The sequence below is a fragment of the Aquarana catesbeiana genome, linkage group LG09 (assembly GCF_042186555.1).
Source record: "Aquarana catesbeiana isolate 2022-GZ linkage group LG09, ASM4218655v1, whole genome shotgun sequence".
NCBI lineage: Eukaryota > Metazoa > Chordata > Amphibia > Anura > Ranidae > Aquarana > Aquarana catesbeiana.
The window spans coordinates 243,602,266-243,622,223 of record NC_133332.1 but is presented as its reverse complement, the minus strand read 5'-3'; the positions used below and the strand labels follow the sequence as shown (position 1 = coordinate 243,622,223).

At 44.7% G+C, this 19,958-nt stretch overlaps 1 protein-coding gene across 1 annotated transcript; it reads left to right on the top strand.

Moving 5' to 3' along the window:
* Positions 1–16,892: 16,892 nt before the first annotated feature.
* TPRN (taperin) lies at positions 16,893–19,725 on the top strand. Its single transcript, XM_073600069.1, has one exon. The coding sequence runs from the start codon at positions 17,041–17,043 to the stop codon at positions 19,534–19,536; it is 2,496 nt and encodes an 831-aa protein (XP_073456170.1). The 5' UTR covers positions 16,893–17,040; the 3' UTR covers positions 19,537–19,725.
* The last annotated feature ends 233 nt before the right edge of the window (positions 19,726–19,958 follow it).

Below are 19,958 nucleotides of genomic sequence, written 5' to 3'. Positions count from 1 at the left end.
ATCTAGCTCTTGATCGATAATCTGCAGAAAAGAAAAAAATAATGAGAAATATAGAGCGAGACATGGTGGGTGTCCAAATTTCTTATAGATCTCAGAGAATAGGTCAGGCTCTGATAATAACGGGGCTTTCTAGTACTCTAATAGAGATGTGCCACTCTAAAGTGGTACAAATGCAGAACTTCAGACCACAGAATAAAATAATAGTGTATCTGAAGATTTTTATTTTATTTTGGATAGAAAGTCAATGCCTGACAGTTTTTTTTTTCTGCTGGGACACTAACACTTACAATTTAGGGTGATCCTCGATCTCATCTTGATACGCTGACTGCAAGTCCCATTTGATTTGATTGGCACTCGATGTGAAGTGTGCATCAATATGGGGACCTGTGTTGGTACCCGGCCCTTGGCCAGCTGATGGGAAGTCCCTCTAATCACTGGAGCGGCGTCTGCACCTGCGGTGGTATGACAGGGTCCCTCGGAGGGCTGAAACAGTATTGGTGTCCCAAAGATCTTCTCTTGGGCTACTGGGGTAGCATCCCCCACCTGTGCCGGGACCTGTCGTGGTACAACTAGACCTCTCCTCTGGAAGATTATTTGTGATCTAGCTCTTGATTGATACTCTGCAGAAAAAAACAATAAACAAATAAGAAATGTAGAGCCAGACATGGCGGGTGCACAAATTTCTTACAGATCTCAGAGAATAGGTCAGGCTCTGATAATAACGGGGCTTTCTAGTACTCTAATAGAGATGTGCCACTCTGAAATGGTACAAATGCAAAGCTTCAGACCAGAGAATAAAATAATTAGAGTGTATCTGAAGATTTTTATTTTCTTTTGGATAGAAAGTCAATGCCTGACAGTTTTTTTTCTGCTGAGACACTAACACTTACCATATGGAGTGGTCCTCGATCTCCTCTTGTTACGCTGACTAAAAGTCACACCTGCGGTGTTACGGCAGGGTCCCTCGGAGGGCTGATGGAAAGTCCCTCCGGTTACTGGAGTGGTGTCAGGACCTGCGATGGTATGGCAGGGTCCCTCAGAGGGCTGATGGGAAGTCCCTCCGGTTACTAGAGTGGTGTCGGGACCTGCGATGGTATAGCAGGGTCCCTGGGAGGACTGATCAAAAGTCTCTCCGTTTACAACACTGGTATAGGAACCTGCGGTGGTATAGCAAGGTCCCTGGGAGGGCTGATGGAAAGTCCCTCCGGTTATGGGAATAGGGTCGGGACCTGCAATGGTATAGCAGGGTCCCTCAGAGGGCTGATAGAAAGTCCCTCCAGGCACTGAAGCAGTGTCAGGACATGCGATGGTATAGCAGGGTCCCTCAGAGGGCTGGTGGAAAGTCCCTCCGGTCACTGGAGCAGTGTCAGAACCCGCGATGGTATAGCAGGGTCCCTCAGAGGGCTGATGGAAAGTCCCTCCGGTTACTAGGGTGGTGTCGGGATCTGCGATGGTATAGCAGGGTCCCTGGGAGGACTGATAAAAAGTCTCTCCAGTTATGGGAGTGTTGTAGGGATCTGCGATGGTATAGCAGGGTCCCTGGGAGGACTGATAGAAAGTCTCTCCGTTTACAACACTGGTATAGGGATCTGCGGTGATATAGCAGGGTCCCTGGGAGGACTGATAGAAAGTCTCTCCGTTTACAACAGTGGTATAGGGATCTGCGGTGGTATAGCAGGCTCCCTGGGAGGACTGATAGAAAGTCTCTCCATTTACAACACTGGTATAGGTACCTGCGGTGGTATAGCAGGGTCCCTGGGAGGGCTGATGGAAAGTCCCTCCGGTTATGGGAATGGTATAAGGACCTGTGCTGGTATAGCAGGGTCCATCGGAGGAATGATAGAAAGTCTCTCCGTTTACCATAGTGGTATAGAGACCTGGCATGGTATAGCAAGGTCCCTGTGAGGGCTGAGGGTAAGTCCCTCCTGTTGCTGGAATAGAGTAGGGACCTGCGGTGGTATAGCAGGGTCCCTGGGAGGGCTGATGGAAAGTCCCTCCAGTTACTGAAGTGGAGTAACTATTCATCTTCCAGAAACAGCCAATCGTCGTGTTTATCGCCAATCCTTCAAAAGCACAAAAGCTTAAGAATCTGCAGGAAAGAACAAAGAAAAAATAATGATAAATATGGAGGGAGACATTGGGGGGGACACAAATTCTTTATAAAACATATTGAAAAGCAAACAGAATTCTGGAGAGAAATCTACCACCAGGAGGGTTAGCAAAAAATGAAATTCAGCAGAGGGCAGCACTGCCTCATACTGTATAAGCCGCTGCCCTCTGCGGAATTCATTTTTTGCTAACCCTCCTGGGCAACGGTCATATGATGTCTTTTTTTTTTTTAACTTTATTCAACATACTGTATGTTATGCAATGATGAATGGTTGGTAAATAGGTGGATATCAAAATCATTTATAACGCACAGCCACGTCCTTGTTAATACCCATCGCCCTATGTAGTGCAATGACTTCTCTATGTACTATATTCTCTATATGGCTGGCTGCAATTTACTGGCTCATATTGTCTTTGTACTGCAGGACTCTAAATAAAGGCTTTATCATTTAAAAAAATGTAATCAGCAGTTTTTTTTTTTGAAATGGTAGTTATTTTTTTGAAGCTGAGATTCAAAAATATTTTTTACATGACACCCAGCAGAGGGCAGCACTGCCTTATATGGACTCTGACCAACTGTCAAGTGATGTCATAGCAGGAGAAAAACAACTGTTTTTTTTTTTTTTTAATCAAAAAAAACCTTATGCAGCGTATGTTCAGTAACAAACATGTAAACAACATATAATGTTATGTAAAGGGAGCTTCTGTTATGTATTAGTGGTAAATATAAAAATAAAAATATTGAAAATATAAAATAAAATATTGTAAAAAATCAGACAGATATGGGAATAATTTCTAACCCACAGCTGTGTCCTTGTCCTTATAACACAATGACTTGTCTAGGTACAAATTCTTTATGGCTGGCTGTACTGTCCTGACTCATATTGTCTATACTGAGGGACTCTACATTAAAGATTTTATAATTCACATAAAAAAAAAAAAAAAACAGCTGTTTTTAAAAATATGAGTTATTTTTTTTTTTAACTAAGGTTTGAAAATAACGGTCATATGACTGAAAGCGGACATCCTTGTCTTTATGTAACCAGCTTCATGAACTGAGCCCAAAGTCCTATATAGATCAATACAAGTTTAAAAAAACACCAGCATAAGAATCCTCAATTTTTTTTCATGGGGTGGTCATAATGTTTTGGCTGATCATGTGGTCATAATGTTTTGGCTGATCATGTGGTCATAATGTTTTGGCTGATCATGTTGTGGTCATAATGTTTTGGCTAATCATGGTGTGGTCATAATGTTTTGGCTGATCATGGGGTTGTCAGCTTTTGTCACCTCCCACTCTAGTTTTGAACCATTCATTCATTCCTATGGGACCACCATTCATTCCTATGGGACCAATTTCGCCGCAAAAACGACGATATTACGTGAACCGTTTGGCGAAACGTTCCACAAAGTAATAGCACACCAATCGGGAACAATCCGCACGTTTCGGTATATTACGGTCTATGTAGTGTAAAAGCTGTGGGAGGAGTTAGGGTGGTAAATTTGGCTATAATAAGAATAATATATATACTGTATATATGTGAGATAACAGTAAGTGGTCTTGCTATATACGAACACTTAATAAAACAGTGAGTGTTTAAAAAAAAAATGCCAATTTGTTTTAAACCCCCAGAGTAGCTTGCGATGTTGAGGACTTAAAAAAGTGGGTGGAACTCCACTTAAAAAAAAAAATCAGCTGTTTTCAAAAACATGACAGTTTAAAAAAAATAAGATTTGAAAATAACTGTCATGTGACTGAAAGCTGACATCCTTGTCTTTATGTAACCAGCTTCATGAACTGACCTCAAAGTCCTATATACATCAATACAAGTTTAAAAAAACACCAGCATAAGAATCCTCATATTTTTTTAAAAATAATATTCAATATTCTGCTTGTTTATATAAAAATTATATATTTTATATGCTTATATTTGCCTACATTTGATAATCTATGTGCTAAATTCTGTAATCTCAGATGATGATGTAAATATACTGAGTCATCTGTCCCCAGAATCCAGGAGAGGAGAAGAAATGAACTTACCTCTGCGAGAGTCAACAGCAACTGACACCCAGCAGAGGGCAGAGCTGCCTTATGTGGACCAACTGACAAGTGATGTCATAGAAGGAGAAAAATAACTGCTTTTTTTTTTTTTTTTTTTTTTCGTCAAAAACTTTATTTAGTGTATGTTCAGTGACAAACATGTAAACAACATATCATGTTATGTAATGGGAGCTTATATTATATATTAGTGGTAAAATATAAAAATAAAAATATTGAAAATATAAAATAAAATATTTTTAAAAATCAGATATGGGAATAATTTCTAACCCACAGCTGTGTCCTTGTCCTTACACTTCTCCGACTTTTCAAAATAAAATTTTTTTTAATGATTTTGTTTTCAAAAATGTTTTTTTTTCAAAAATTGTTATTTTTTTTTCAATAGTTATTTATTTATTTAATTTTTTTTTTTTATGGGGTGGTCATAATATTTTGGCTGATCATGTTGTGGTCACATGCTTAATAAAACAGTGAGTGTTTAAAAAAAAAAATTAAATGTTTTTTTTAATTATTATATTTTTTCAAAAATTTTTTTTTTTCAAAAATTATTTTTTTTTTCAAAAATTATTTTATTTTTTTCAAAAAATTTTTTTTTTTCAAAAATTTTTATTTTTTCTTTTCATTTGGTGGTCATAATATTTTGGCTGATCATGTTGTGGTCACACGCTTAATAAAACAGTGTTTTAAAAAAAAATGGCAATTTGTTTTAAGCCCCCAGAGCAGCTTGCGATGTTGAGGACTTAAAAAAGTGGGTGGAACTCCACTTAAAAAAAAATATCAGCTGTTTTCAAAAACATGACAGTTAAAAAAAATAAGACTTGAAAATAACTGTCATGTGACTGAAAGCTGACATCCTTGTCTTTATGTAACCAGCTTCATGAACTGAGCCCAAAGTCCTATATACATCAATACAAGTTTAAAAAAAACACCAGCATAAGAATCCTCATATTTTTTTAAATAATATTCAATATTCTGCTTGTTTATATAAAAATGATATATTTTATATGCTTATATTTGCCTAAATTTGATAATCTATGTGCTAAATTCTGTAATCTCAGATGATGATGTAAATATACTGAGTTATCTGTCCCCAGAATCCAGGAGAGGAGAAGAAATGAACTTACCTCTGCGAGAGTCAACAGCAACTGACACCCAGCAGAGGGCAGAGCTGCCTTATGTGGACCAACTGACAAGTGATGTCATAGAAGGAGAAAAATAACTGCTTTTTTTTTTTTTTTTTTTTCGTCAAAAACTTTATTTAGTGTATGTTCAGTGACAAACATGTAAACAACATATCATGTTATGTAATGGGAGCTTATATTATATATTAGTGGTAAAATTTAAAAATAAAAATATTGAAAATATTATATAAAATATTTTTAAAAATCAGACAGATATGGGAATAATTTCTAACCCACAGCTGTGTCCTTGTCCTTACACTTCTCCTCTGACTTTTCAAAAAAAAAATTTTTTTAATGATTTTGTTTTCAAAAATGTTTTTTTTTCAAAAAAAAAATTTTTTTTCAATAATTATTTATTTATTTAATTTTTTTTTTTTTCATGGGGTGGTCATAATATTTTGGCTGATCATGTTGTGGTCACATGCTTAATAAAACAGTGAGTGTTTAAAAAAAAAAAAAATTAAATGATTTTTTTTTTAATTATTATTTTTTTTCAAAAGTAATTTGTTTTTTCAAAAATAATTTTTTTTTCAAAAATTATTATTTTTTTTTTCAAAAATTTTTTTTTTTCAAAAATTTTTATTTTTTCTTTTCATGGGGTGGTCATAATATTTTGGCTGATCATGTTGTGGTCACACGCTTAATAAAACAGTGTTTAAAAAAAAATGGCAATTTGTTTTAAGCCCCCAGAGCAGCTTGCGATGTTGAGGACTTAAAAAAGTGGGTGGAACTCCACTTAAAAAAAAATATCAGCTGTTTTCAAAAACATGACAGTTAAAAAAAATAAGATTTGAAAATAACTGTCATGTGACTGAAAGCTGACATCCTTGTCTTTATGTAACCAGCTTCATGAACTGAGCCCAAAGTCCTATATACATCAATACAAGTTTAAAAAAACACCAGCATAAGAATCCTCATATTTTTTTTTAAAATAATATTCAATATTCTGCTTGTTTATATAAAAATGATATATTTTATATGCTTATATTTGCCTACATTTGATAATCTATGTGCTAAATTCTGTAATCTCAGATGATGATGTAAATATACTGAGTCATCTGTCCCCAGAATCCAGGAGAGGAGAAGAAATGAACTTACCTCTGCGAGAGTCAACAGCAACTGACACCCAGCAGAGGGCAGAGCTGCCTTATGTGGACCAACTGACAAGTGATGTCATAGAAGGAGAAAAATAACTGCTTTTTTTTTTTTTTTTTTTTTTCGTCAAAAACTTTATTTAGCGTATGTTCAGTGACAAACATGTAACCAACATATAATGTTATGTAAAGGGAGCTGCTGTTATGTATTAGTGGTAAATAAAAAAATAAAAATATTGAAAATATAAAATAAAATATTTTTAAAAATCAGACAGATATGGGAATAATTTCTAACCCACAGCTGTGTCCTTGTCCTTATAACACAATGACTTGTCTATGTACAAATTCTTTATGGCTGGCTGTAGTGTCCTGACTCATATTGTCTGTACTGTAGGACTCTAAATTAAAGGATTTATAATACACGTTTTAAAAAAATAAATAAAATCCGCTATTTTCAAAAACATGACAGTTACTTTTTTATAACTAAGATTTGAAAATAACTGTCATATGACTGAAAGCGGATATCCTTGTCTTTATGTAACCAGCTTCATGAACTGAGCCCAAAGTCCTATATACATCAATACAAGTTTAACCACTTACTGACCGCCCGCCGCTGTTTTACGGCGGCTGTTTGAAGGAGGATATCGTTGTTATGGCAGCAGCTAGCTGCCATAACCCCGGTATCCCCGTCTTCAGCGGGCGGTCCGCTACAAGATAAAAGTGGTCTCTGAGGCGGATTCGCCGCAAGATCACTTTTATCGGTGGCAGGAGAGGGCCCCCCACCGTCACCATCCAGTGCCCTCTGCCTCTTACCGGAGCCGTCTTCAGCGAAGCAGGTGATCGCGTCCTGTCTCCTGTCAGGTGTAGAGACTAGTGAGGGGAAGATGGCCCCCACTTGTCTCCATACAATTCCTGGGTGGAAGGGACGTCAAAACATCCCTTCCGCCCACAGCTCTTAAAGGGCCATTTTATTTAAATATTTTTTTTAAATTACATTTTTTTTTTTTTTATTGCATTTTAGTCTAAATATGAGATCTGAGGTCTTTTTGACCCCAGATCTCATATTTAAGAGGACCTGTCATGCTTTTTTCTATTACAAGGGATGTTTACATTTCTTGTAATAGGAATAAAAGTGACAATTTTTGGTTTCTCACCTTATTGCATTCTATGCATTAAGGTGAAAAACCCCCTGTGATGCAGCTCCCCCCCCAGAGCCCCCCTTTTACTTACCTGAACCCGGTCTTTTCAGCGACGGGGACAAGCACAGCAGCTCCAGCCAGTGTCTCGGGTCCTGATTGGGTAGATTGATAGCAGCACAGCCATTGGCTCCCGCTGCTGTCAATCAAATCCAATGACACGGGGCGGGGCTAAGTCCTGCTGTCTGTGTCAATGGATGCCAGCAGCAGGACACGGGTGCCCCGAGGGAGAGTGGCTTTCCAACGGGGCACTCAAAAAGAGGAGGACCCAGGAGTGCCGCTGAGGGACCCCAGAAGAGGAGGACCCAGGAGCGCTGCTGAGGGACCCCAGAAGAGGAGGATCGGGGCCACTCTGTGCAAAACAAACTGCATAGAGGAGTTATGACATGTTTGTTTAAAAAAAAAAAGCAAAAAAAACCACGAACCTTTAGTTATCCTTTAAAGCGGGAGTCCACCTAAAAAAATATATATTAAAATCCAGCAGCTACAAATACTGTAGCTGTTGACTTTAAATAAATGGACACTTACCTGTCCCAGGGTCCAGTGATGTCGGCAGTCGACGCCGATCACTCGCTCGACTCTCGGCAGCTGCCGCCGCCATCCTACGTTAGGGAATCAGGAAGTGAAGCATTGCGGCTTCACTTCCTGGTTCCCTACTGCGCATGCGCCAGTCTCGCTGCGCTTTCCCAGTAGACAGGCAATCTTCTGGGACCTGTCATGTGTTCCCAGTAGATTGCTGAGAGGGAGGGACCGCCTAGGGCAGAGGAGGAGTAGCCTAGACGGCCCGTGGGCGGAAGGAGGAAGTGGGACAGGAAGTCCCTCTCTAAAGTAGACGTCCACCCCCCCCAAAAAAAAAAAAATGACATGAAAATGTGGCATGTAAGGGGGAGAGGAGTGCTTAAAGCGGAACTTCCACTTTTGGGTGGAACTCCGCTTTAAAGTAGAACTTTAGGCAAAACTTTTTTTTTTCTAAATTTGGATAGAGTAAGGGGGAGTTATAACTCCTCTCAGATTTTTTTTCGCCATCTGTGTCCCATTGTGGAGATTTCCCTCACTTCCTGTCCCATAGCCAAACAGGAAGTGCAAGGAAATCCCTGCAAATTAAGGGAACTCCTTGGGGGCCCCCAGGTCACCAGAATTAGTGTCCACATTGGAAGATTTCCAATGTGGACACTGGAATCCACCTCCACTCTATCTAAAGCTAAAAAAAAAAAAGTTTTGCCTTTTAGTTACACTTTAACCACTTCAATACCGGGCACTTCTCCCCCTTCCTGCCCAGGACAATTTTCAGCTTTCAGCGCTGTCGCACTTTAAATGACCATTGAGCGGTCATACAACACTGTAGCCTAATAAAATTTTTCTTCCCACAAATAGAGCTTTCTTTTGGTGGTATTTGATCACCTCTGAGGTTTTTATTTTTTGCGCTATATACAAAATAAAATAAAATAAAAAATGTTGAAAAAAAAAAGTTTTTCTTAGTTTCTGTCATAAAATTTTGTTTTCTCCTTCACTGATGGGTGCTGATGAGGCGGCACTGATGGGCACTGTTGAGTTGGCACTGATAAGATGGCATTGATGAGAAGGCACTGGGCACTGATAGGTGGCATTGACAGATGGCACTGATAGACACTAATAGATGGCACTGATAGGCAGCACTGATGATGAGGTACGGACAGGTGTTACTGCACTGTGATGGGCACTGAGAGACTTTATTGAGGGGACACCGCTGGCAGCTGTTGGACACTGATTGGCACATCTGATGGGGGCTGTGCTGAAAATCAATGTGCTGATTATCAGCACAGACCCCCACTCTGATATGGAGAGCCGCCGACCGAGGAATGCCATTTAGACCCTTTCACACTGGGGCTCTTTGCAGACACTACAGCGCTAAAAACAGCGCCCTGAAAGAGCCGCTGCTGTGTCTCTAATGTGAGAGCCCCGAGGGCTTTCACACTGGAGCGGTGCGCTGGCAGGACGCTAAAAAAGTCCTGCCAGCAGCATCTTTGGAGGGGTGTGTATACCGCTCCTTCACCCCTCCTGCCCATTGAATTGAATGGGGCAGTGCAGCTATACCGCCGACATTGTGCTGCTGCAGCAGCGCTTTGCGGTGGTTTTAAACCCTTCTTGCTTTCTCGCCCGCTAGCAGGGGGGTACAAACAGTAAAGCGGCGCTAAAAATAGCGCCGTCTTACTGCCGGCGCCTCCACCGCCCCAGTATGAAAGGGGCCTTACCGGAACTATCTGATTCATGCGATGATCATGCAATTGTTTGGTAAAGTAACAAAGTGCCGTATTACAAAAAAATGGCCTGGCCATTGGGGGGAGGGGTAAACCTTCCACAGCTGAAGTGGTTAAACCTTGCATATCATTGGAGCAATTGTCACATATGGCAATATTATTTATTTCACAAATATTATCCATAGAATATGTATAGCTGATGGTGTTCATTTTCACTTATTTGCCATGTTTCTGATGGCACACATTCCCACAATCAGGTCGTACAGTGTATGCGGATCTTATGGCCGCACTTAGTTTGGAACAGCAAGGATTATTATGGGATTGAAAGGATAGCGAGGTGGGTGTGGCCTCCACCTCAACCCTGACACGCGGTGGAGGCGGGGCGATTAAAAAAAACTTCTTGTACCCCAAATAAATAGAGCGGTGCTGCTCGCGAGGTCACTTCCAAGGGGAGGAGCTCCGCGGTGCGTGTGTGAGCGGTGTACGGGGCTGTATTCTCTGCAGAGGCATGGCGGAAGGGGTTTGAGGAGAACTGAAGAGCGCACCACGGAGGTGAGGGGAAGAGGAAGGCGCCGAGCTGTGAGGAGAGACCGGAAATTCGGTATCACTTGCCTCTACTGCGCATGTGCCGGTTTCAGACAAAAGAAACCGAGCACAGAGCTACTGCCGACGAACACAGCTGAGTTATATTAACTCCTCACACGCTGATGGATCGGCTGCATCATGAAGACACAGCGACATGAAGACACAGCGAGACACCTCGGCTACATCTGATTGACAGTGGGGGACACGACGAGGGGTCACAGGCTCACGGGGGGGCAGTCTGCATGTCATATAGACAGAATATATGAATACAATTCTTGTGTCTCACAGTGGTCGGCAAATTCTACCCCAATGCAGGTCCCCCTTAAAATGAAGCATTGGCCCCAAAAAATGTGTGTGGCCCCTGGGGATCCTCCAGTTTCCCTGTAACAAGTTTGGTGCCCCTGGGCAATGTGGTTTGGCTACCAAGGGGACCCTAAATTTAGGCTAGCTTGGCCCGCTATGTTAATTTATGGTGCAGTCTGGAACTTTGAGGGGCCACAGCCTGGGCCCCAAACATGTCCAGGGGCTCGAGCTGTGGGGGCCCGTACTCTTTCGAGTCCGAGCTGTGGCCGCTTAAAGTTTCCAACCGTTACTGCGCCATAGATTAACATAGCGGGCCAAGCTAGCCTGAATTTAGGGCCCTGTGGTAGCCGAACCATGGTGCCCAGAGACACCAAAATTGGTACAGGGATACTAGAGGATCCCCAGGGGCCACACCCATTTTTTGGGGCCAATGCTTCACTTTCATGGGGACCTGTATGGGGGTAGAATTTGCCCGACCACTGCGGGACACAGGCATTGAGGAGCCCCGCTCTGCAGGTACTGTTAAATAGATAAGGGTCCAGAGATTCCTGGAGTACTCAGCGCTCCCTGTGCCGTGATACTGCCCAAGGGCCACACACTCCCAAGTGGCCCCTGAAAAAGTTGACCAGAAAAATTCAGACCCCAAAATGTTAGTGGCGGTAAAGGAGGACCTCCCCTAACGCTGGGCCAAATTTGGACCCCTGGACATGTTCAGGGCCCAAGTTGTGCCCACTCTAAAGCTTCCCATACTGCACCAAGCTGACCAAAAACCCAGAAGGGCTAGGGGCACCAAACTTGGTACAGGGATACTAAAGGCCCCCAGAGGTAGACCTCCGCTATTTCTGTGCCAAATTTGGGACCCCGGACATTTGGGTAAAGTATTGCCTGACCGAGTAATTGCCAATTCTCCGCATCCAATTTGCATGTCAGGAGATTGTGCCCGGCTCTCTATGTGCGTCTTTTGTTCTGTTTCAGCCCAAAATTCGGGCTGAAATTCGGACCTGAAACGGTGAACGGGCACTTACCGGATCCCTGCTGTGAGCCACTCCGGTGTGCAGTCTGAACCCAGCCTAAGGCTACTTTCACACTGAGGCGCTTGCACCTTGAAAGAGCCTCTTCTTTCACACATGAGCGGTGCGCTGGCAGGACGGTAAAAAAAGTCCAGCTAGCCGCATCTTTGAGGCACTGTATGAGCGGTATATACACCGCTCCAACAGCGCCACTACCCATTAAAATCAATGGGCAGTGCTGCCAGCAAAGCGCTTTTTTGGCCGCTAGCAGGGGTTAAAAGTGCCCTGCTAGTGGCCGAATAGCGCCGCAAAAACGTCGGTAAAGCGCTGCTAAAAATAGTGGCGCTTTACTGCCAACTCCCCCCAGCGCCCCAATGTGAAAGTAGCACAGTGCTGGATAGCAAACAATACTATGGTCATAAAGGGGGTAAAACCTTCCGGAGGTCAAAAACAGAAATAAGCAACAAGACAAGAGTATGAGCAAAAATAAGCACTGACCATTTTATTGATGTTAAAAGCATATCATTTTTAAACTTTTAAAAACAATGAATTTTATTCAAAAAATGTGGCATGAAAACAAGAATAAAAGTGAATAAATACCTGACACCAAAGCTCAGACAGCAAGACTCAAGCTAAACAATAGTTCATTTAAGTATTTAATCACAATGTTTACCAAAAAAAAGTGGGCATCAATATCCCTAACAAAGAATAGTTAGGATGAGGAAAGGAAGGGTGAGCCAGGTCAGCTTGATTGGAAAGCCATTTCTGCTGACAGACGATACAAGATTGGAAAAATGTAAAAGGTGAGCTGCATAAAGAACTGGTATGTACATTTCCAATCCAAAAGTACACGGCCAATCACGGGTGGATGAGAAAATTGCAGATCGGCATGGCGACAGCCAAAACAGATGGGGGAAGCTGAAAAATAAAAAAATTTAAAAAAATCGAAGAGTCAGAAACTGACAAATTTAGAAATACATTGTAACATACCTCTTTAACTTTGGTTAACTAAAAAATGGGCGGGCCAGGGATTTAAATTTCCATTTAGCACTGGTTGGGTTCACATGGAGAATGCAGCAGCTCCAAGCAGCAGTCCGGTGCGTCTCCATTCACCATTTCAGGTCCGATTTCAGCTCGAAATTTTTTGCTGAATGTGGACCTGAAACTGATCAAAAGACGCACAGGACACGGACAGGAGCCGCTGCAGAGATGTGTGAACCGACTCCATAGAGATCCAGTCACAATCTCCTGCTATGTGCATTGGATGCGGGGAAACCCTCATCCAATTCACAATAGTGTAAACCTGGCCACAAAGTTTGTAAAAAATATTTTAATTAAAATATAATAAGTACGCTGAGGAGTGAGGAAACCTACTTACTTCAAACCACTAAAAATTAGGAATCACCCCGACCGCTGGCTACACAGACGGATAGATCACTACCCCCCAGACTGACACCCCCCATAACAAACAACTGACACCTCAGACTGACCCCTGTCCAACTGAAACACCAGAGTGAGCCTCTGCCCTGACTATTACACATCACCCCCAACTAATGACAATCCTACCGGTTTCCTTTTTTTCCCCTCTATGGCAGTTGGGGGGGTTAAATTTGTGTCCTTCCACAATAGTACTAATGCAGGCCATGAAATTCTGTATCCCCTCTTATAATATTACAGGCCGTGAAATTCTGTACCTCTCTTATAATATTACAGGCCATGAAATTCAGCATTCCTCTTATAATATTACAGGCCATGAAATTCTGTACCTCTCTTATAATATTACAGGCCATGAAATTCAGCATTCCTCTTATAATATTACAGGCCATGATATTCAGCATCCCCTCTTATAATATTACAGGCCATGAAACTCTGTACCCCTCTTATAATAATACAGGCCATGAAATTCTGTCCCCTCCGATCCAGCCTGTGCCCCCTGTGCCATGCAGCCTGTGCCAAACATTGTTTGCAGCCTGTGGCCCTATGTGCCATGCAGCCTGTGTTGTCTGTGTCCCCCCCCCCCCCGTGACATTCATTGTGTGCCCCCTGTGACATGCAGCCTGTGTTGTCTGTGCCCCCCCTGCGACATCCATTGTGTGCCCCCTGTGCCATGCAGCCTGTGTCTGTGCCCCCCTGTGACATCCATCGTGTGCCCCCTGTACCATGGAGCCTGTGTTGTCTGTGCCCCCCTGTGACATCCATTGTGTGCCCCCTGTGCCATGCAGCCTGTGTTGTCTGTGCCCCCCCGTGACATCCATTGTGTGCCCCCTGTGCCATGCAGCCTGTGTTGTCTGTGCCCCCCTGTGACATCCATCATGTGCCCCCTGTGCCATCAAGACTGTGTTGCCTGTGCCCCCCTGTGCCATGCAGCCTGTGTTTAATTTAAATATTATAAGTACACTGAGGAGTGAGGAAACCCACTTACTCCAAACCAAAAAATAATTAGAAATTCCATCCCCACCGTTGGCTACACACATGGATAGATCACCACCCCCCAGACTGACAACCCACATAACAAAATACTGACACCTCAAACTGACCCCTGTCCAACTGAAACACCAGACTGAGCCACCGCCACTAATACACGTCACCCCCAAAATAAAGACAATGATAACTGCTTGCTAGCGGCTTGATTTTCGACCTCTATGGCAGTTGGTGGGTTAAAATTGTGTCCTCCCACAATAATAATAATGCAGACTGTGAAATTGTGTATACCCTCTTCTAATAATGCAGGCCATAAAAATAGGTGTCCCCCCTCTAATAATGCAGGCCGTAAAAATAGGTATCCCCCCCTCTAATAATGCAGGCCGTGAAAATAGGTATCCCCCCCTCTAATAATGCAGGCCGTGAAAATAGGTATCCCCCCTCTAATAATGCAGGCCGTGAAAATAGGTATCCCCCCTCTAATAATGCAGGCCGTGAAAATAGGTATCCCCCCCTCTAATAATGCAGGCCGTGAAAATAGGTATACCCCCCCCTCTAATAATGCAGGCCGTGAAAATAGGGATCCCCCCCCCTCTAATAATGCAGGCTGCCTGTGACATCCAGCCATGTGTCCCCGTGCCATGCAGTTTGTGGCCCCCTGTGATATCCAGCCAGCCTGTGGCAACCATCGTGTGCCTCCTGTGCCATGCATCCTGTGGCCCCCGTGACACCCCAGCCAGTGTAGCCTGTGGCCCCTGTGACATGCAGCCAGCCTGTGCCAACCATCGTGTGCCCCCCTGTGACATGTAGCCCCCCCTGTGACATCCAGTCTGTGGCCCCCCTATGACATCCAGACTGCCCCCCCCATGTGACATGCAGAGTGCCCCCCCCTGTGATATCCAGACTGCCCCCCCAAGCCTGTGACCTCCCGTCGTGTCCCCCACTGTCAATCAGATGTAGCCGAGGTGTCTCGCTGTGTCTTCATGATGCAGCCGATCAATCAGCGCGTGAGGAGTTAATATAACTCAGCTGTGTTCGTCGGCAGTAGCTCTGCGCTCGGTTTCTTTTGTCTGAAACCGGCACATGCGCAGTAGAGGCAAGTGATACAGAATTTCATGGGATACTGTATTTACTGCTACACCGGGACTATGCCATCACACCGCTACGTTTTTTAGAGCCGCCGCTCGGCTCTCTTGTAATAGCAATCGGCGTGGCTAACTAGCCACTATTACAAGTAGTTGGAGGGGCCGCCCCCCCTGCCTTCCGCGGTTCTCTCTGGCTCACCCGTCCCACCGGGAGATCCGAGATACCACGTATCGAATACAGATACCACGTCCGCAGGCTGGCTGGAGACCAATACAAAACCAGAATCGGCTTTGATCGGTTCTCCGCTATGGTAACCCAGAAGCAATGACATGACATCACTTCCGGTTTATCTAACTGTCAATGGCGCCATTTTTGGAAAATCAAAAGTATTCAAAAACGCGGATCTTGGCGTTTTGAATGCTTTTAAGTGCAAAGAAGGCACAAATTCCTTGTGACAGCAATAAAAGTGCTAAAAATAAAAACAATAAAAGCAACAGTGTAAAAATAAATAAATAAATGAATAATTAAAAAATAAAATTTGAAGTGCCCCCATCTTTCCTGTGCTAGCGCACAAAGACAAACACATGTGCGTCTGTCCCGCGTCTGTCCCGCACGCACGAAAACAGCGATCATCCTACACATGTGAGATATCGCCGCAAACATCAGATCATGGGCAGTAATTCTAGCACCAGAACTCTTCTGTAGATATAAAGTGGTAACCTGTAAAGGCTTTTAAAGCGTCGCCTATGGATAGTAGGCATTTGTCGTGGACGTGCGCAAATTTTAAAGCGTGACATCTTTGGTATCTATTTACTTGGCGCGACATCATCTTCTGTATTTTACAAAAATAATTGGGTTATGTAGTTTGTTTGTTTTTTGCATTAAAATTTTAAAAAGTGTATTTAAAAATTCCATTTGAAAACTGGCTGCGCAAATACCGTGTGAAAAATTGCAACCCCCCCTCCCATTTATTCTCTAGGGCAGTGATGGCGAACCTTGGCACCCCAGATGTTTTGGAACTACATTTCCCATGATGCTCTTGCACACTGCAGAATAGTTGAGCATCATGGGAAATGTAGTTTCAAAACATCTGAGGTGCCAATGTTCGCCATCACTGCTCTAGGGTCTCTGCTTTAAAAAAAAAAAAAAAAATATATATATATATATATATATATATATATATATATATATATATAATATAATATAATATTTGGAGGTCCTAAGTAATTTTCTAGTAAAAAAAAGTGTATAATCTGACATGACATGAGCTCAGCATTGGTCCTGTGGGTGACTATTAGGGGGCGGGGCTCCAGGTGACAGCACAGGAGTTATGTTGGCTCGCTCGGTACGATAGAACCGGCAGGGGGCGCACTTACTTTAGCGTTGCCTGCCGAAAGGGGCGTGACAGAATTAGCTGAAGGGCGGCTCGCGCTCCTGATTCCAGCGAGGTGGAATGGGCTTTGAGGTGACTAGCTGGGGGGGGGCGTGACGGAACTAGCTGAAGGGCGGAGTCGGCAGTGTCCAGCGAGGTGGGATGGGCTTTGAGGTGACTAGCTGGGGGGGGGGGGGGGGGGGGGGCGTGACTGAAGCAGGTGAGGGGCGGAGGTATGTGCGCATGGAATTGGGGGCGTATTGTTGGCGGTGACGTAGCTCGGCGAGGCGGGGTTGGATGTGACAGGACTGGCTGCGGGCTCGGGACTCCAGTCAGTCATTCGGTAGCTGCGGGCGGCGAAGTTCACAGATTGTCCCCGCAGCGAGCATGGCGGTGAGCGGCGGTACGAAGAGCTGGTCCAGGCTGGAGCCGGGTAAGATGCCGGCCTGGAAGCTGGAGGTGCTTGAGAGGAAGCGGCAGAAGATGGCGAGCGGTGGTGGTGTCCTGTCCTCCCGGGGGAAGGATGTGTCCCCCAGCCGGCACTCCAGGAAGGGCAGCCCTGAGCGCCTGGTGCTGCAGGACAGCCTAGGTCCCCTCCATGAAAACCCCTTCATCAAACTGGAACATGAGCGTCGCCGCCGGCGACCACAACATCACCATCATCACCCCTCCTCTGCGGGCAGGTCCACTTCCCCCATCCGGCACCTGATGGACATCTATGGCCATGTCCCGGGGATCCGCACCATCCGAGCCGAGAACATCATCATCATCGAGTCCGACCCCGGCTACTTCAACCAGACCAGCCACGTCGCCGGTACCGGCGCAGATCCCATCGAAGAACTGCTGGCCAAGAGGGGCAGCAAAGTGGCCGAAATACGAGCCTCGGAGGTGGTCATCTATGAGCCGGAGCCCCCGGTCAGAGAGCCAAAGAAAAAAAATCAGGTCGCCCCCACGAAAGAGCCGTTGGACCATACCGAGGTGCTGGAGGAGGCAGGCCGGGTCAGCCGGCTACTGGAGAAGTTTGACCACGGTCACAGCAAACCAATACGGTCGAGGAGTTGGGAGAATATACTGGAAAGGGACAATAAGCCCGCTCTGTTGCCAAAACCTGCCCTCGCTGATGGGCAGGGTCATGCCGCACAAAATAAGGCACCCAAGCGGTCCGGGGAGATCTCCGCATCGTCCGCCTCCATTTTGGAAGAAGACGGCAAGCGTTTTCCTTTGAACAACCCATCCTGGCTCCCTTCCAAAGCACCCGCTGTTCATTCTTTGCCAGATCCTGGTTTGTTTCACAAAAGACCCCCCAGTCCCATTACGCCACCTGCCATCTCACCTTCTTCATTGGCACCACTGTCCCCTCGTAACGACACGCCCACCGATGAGAAATTGGTTTCCCCTATTGTAGCGAACGTCCGGGAGAAGTTTGAAGCCGGGTACACTAACCATCATCCGCTGTCTAAACTCATGAATGTTGCCCAGAAGACCAGTGGCAACACCATCCTTGTCAACCCAAAAGCTGCCTCGCTTAGCAAGGCCCGGCCTTCTGAAGCAACCGTTAAGAGCTCCTCGCCTCTTACCAACGGTCACGTTGACCCCTCTGAGGTGAATGCAAAAACAAGCAGTGCTATTACTATTCAAGATCTCCTGTCTAAAAGTAAGCGACCTAGAGGTACCCCAGCTCGGCGGTCCTCTGAGGGAAGTGGAGTAGTGCCATCTCCTGTGTACGATTCCACCAATGAGCTCCCCAAAGGCGCCAATGATTGGAGGCCAAAGTCTGAGGTGAATCACCCCAAAAATAGCATCCCTCCCTTATCCAGTGCCAGTCATTCTGAAAGCTCCTCCCACAACCACTGTGACAACAGCTTCACCAGTGCCACTCCCAGCCAGCTAATGAAAGTTTCCTTCCCCACCAGCAGCAATGATTCCTTTGAAATCAGGCCTGCACCAAAGCCAGACCTAAGCAAAATCGCAGACGATGACATCCAAGCAAAAGCCCTGGCAAACATTCGCATGCAGTCTAAGAACTCTTTTGTTTTTATTCCAAAGAAGAGGCAGGACGCTTCTGCCCCAGCGACTGGCAGTGCCGTCCGCATCGCCACCAAAGACGAGCCAAAAGTCCAAGTTAGTGCTTCCACATTTAATGGACCCAAGTTGGATTCCACAGATTCTCTGGGAGGAAATGGTGTCCGGGTAAAGGAAGTTGTTGCTTCGGTAAAGGCAGATGAGAGGATAGAGCAGATTCCCAGTTCTGTTACGTTCAAATCTTCTAGCGTACCTTCACTGTCGGATTTTGACTGGAAAAGTGGCCTTTTGCCATCCAAATCTGCAGAAGGTCAATCCTTCACTGACATTGGAGCTGAGCTGGAGTACTTCAGTAGCGTAAATGAAGGAGATGCTGTGGACATATTGACTGTACCAGTCACTAAAATACATGAAGATGTAGCTAAAGCGGATATTCCTGTCACCAACATAGATGACATAGTTGATGACCAAGAGCTAAGCAAGGAGGCCAAACCAACGTCAAAATTAGCAACGGACCCTGCATCAGCTTCCTACCGGCCTCATGCTTCCCTCTCCTCTGTCCGCACTAAGGGCACCAACACTTTTACTATTATCCCCAAAAGGAAGCCTGTTACTGAGAAAGAGGCCTTTAGGACACCGGTAGTGGATGAAGATGACGATGATGACACCAGCTCAAAAAGAAAGTCTTCGGACGGATTTGAGGCTCCCTTTTCTGAACTTGGGACACTGCTCAAAAAGAGGTTTCCAACAGCTGAGGAGATCCAGGTCATCGGTGGTTACCAGTCGCTGTCAAAGTCCTGTCTGTTGAAGAATGGCTCCACAAGGAAAAAGGTAATTTTGTGTCATTGTCCTCATACGTGAGGTGCATACAGTTCAGGTGGTTATTTTGACACTTGAACCATTATGCAGCCTATAGGTTTGCTGGATCTTTGTGCTGACCACAAGTTTCCTGTACATCAGGGGTCTGCAAACATTCTAAACATATTGCTAGTTTACTGTCCTTCAGACTTTGGAGGGGTGAGACTGTGGCCAGTGATAGTAGAAAATGTCCGGGCATTGGTAACAATGCTCCATCATTGATGGGTGGAATAGCGCCCCGTCATCGGTGTCAGTGGGAGGAATAGCACCCTGTCATCGGTGTCAGTGGGAGGAATAGCGCCCCGTCGTCAGTGGGAGGAATAGCTCCCCGTCATCAGTGTCAGTGGGAGGAATAGCGCCCCGTCATCGGTGTCAGTGGGAGGAATAGCGCCCCGTCATCAGTGTCAGTGGGAGGAATAGCGCCC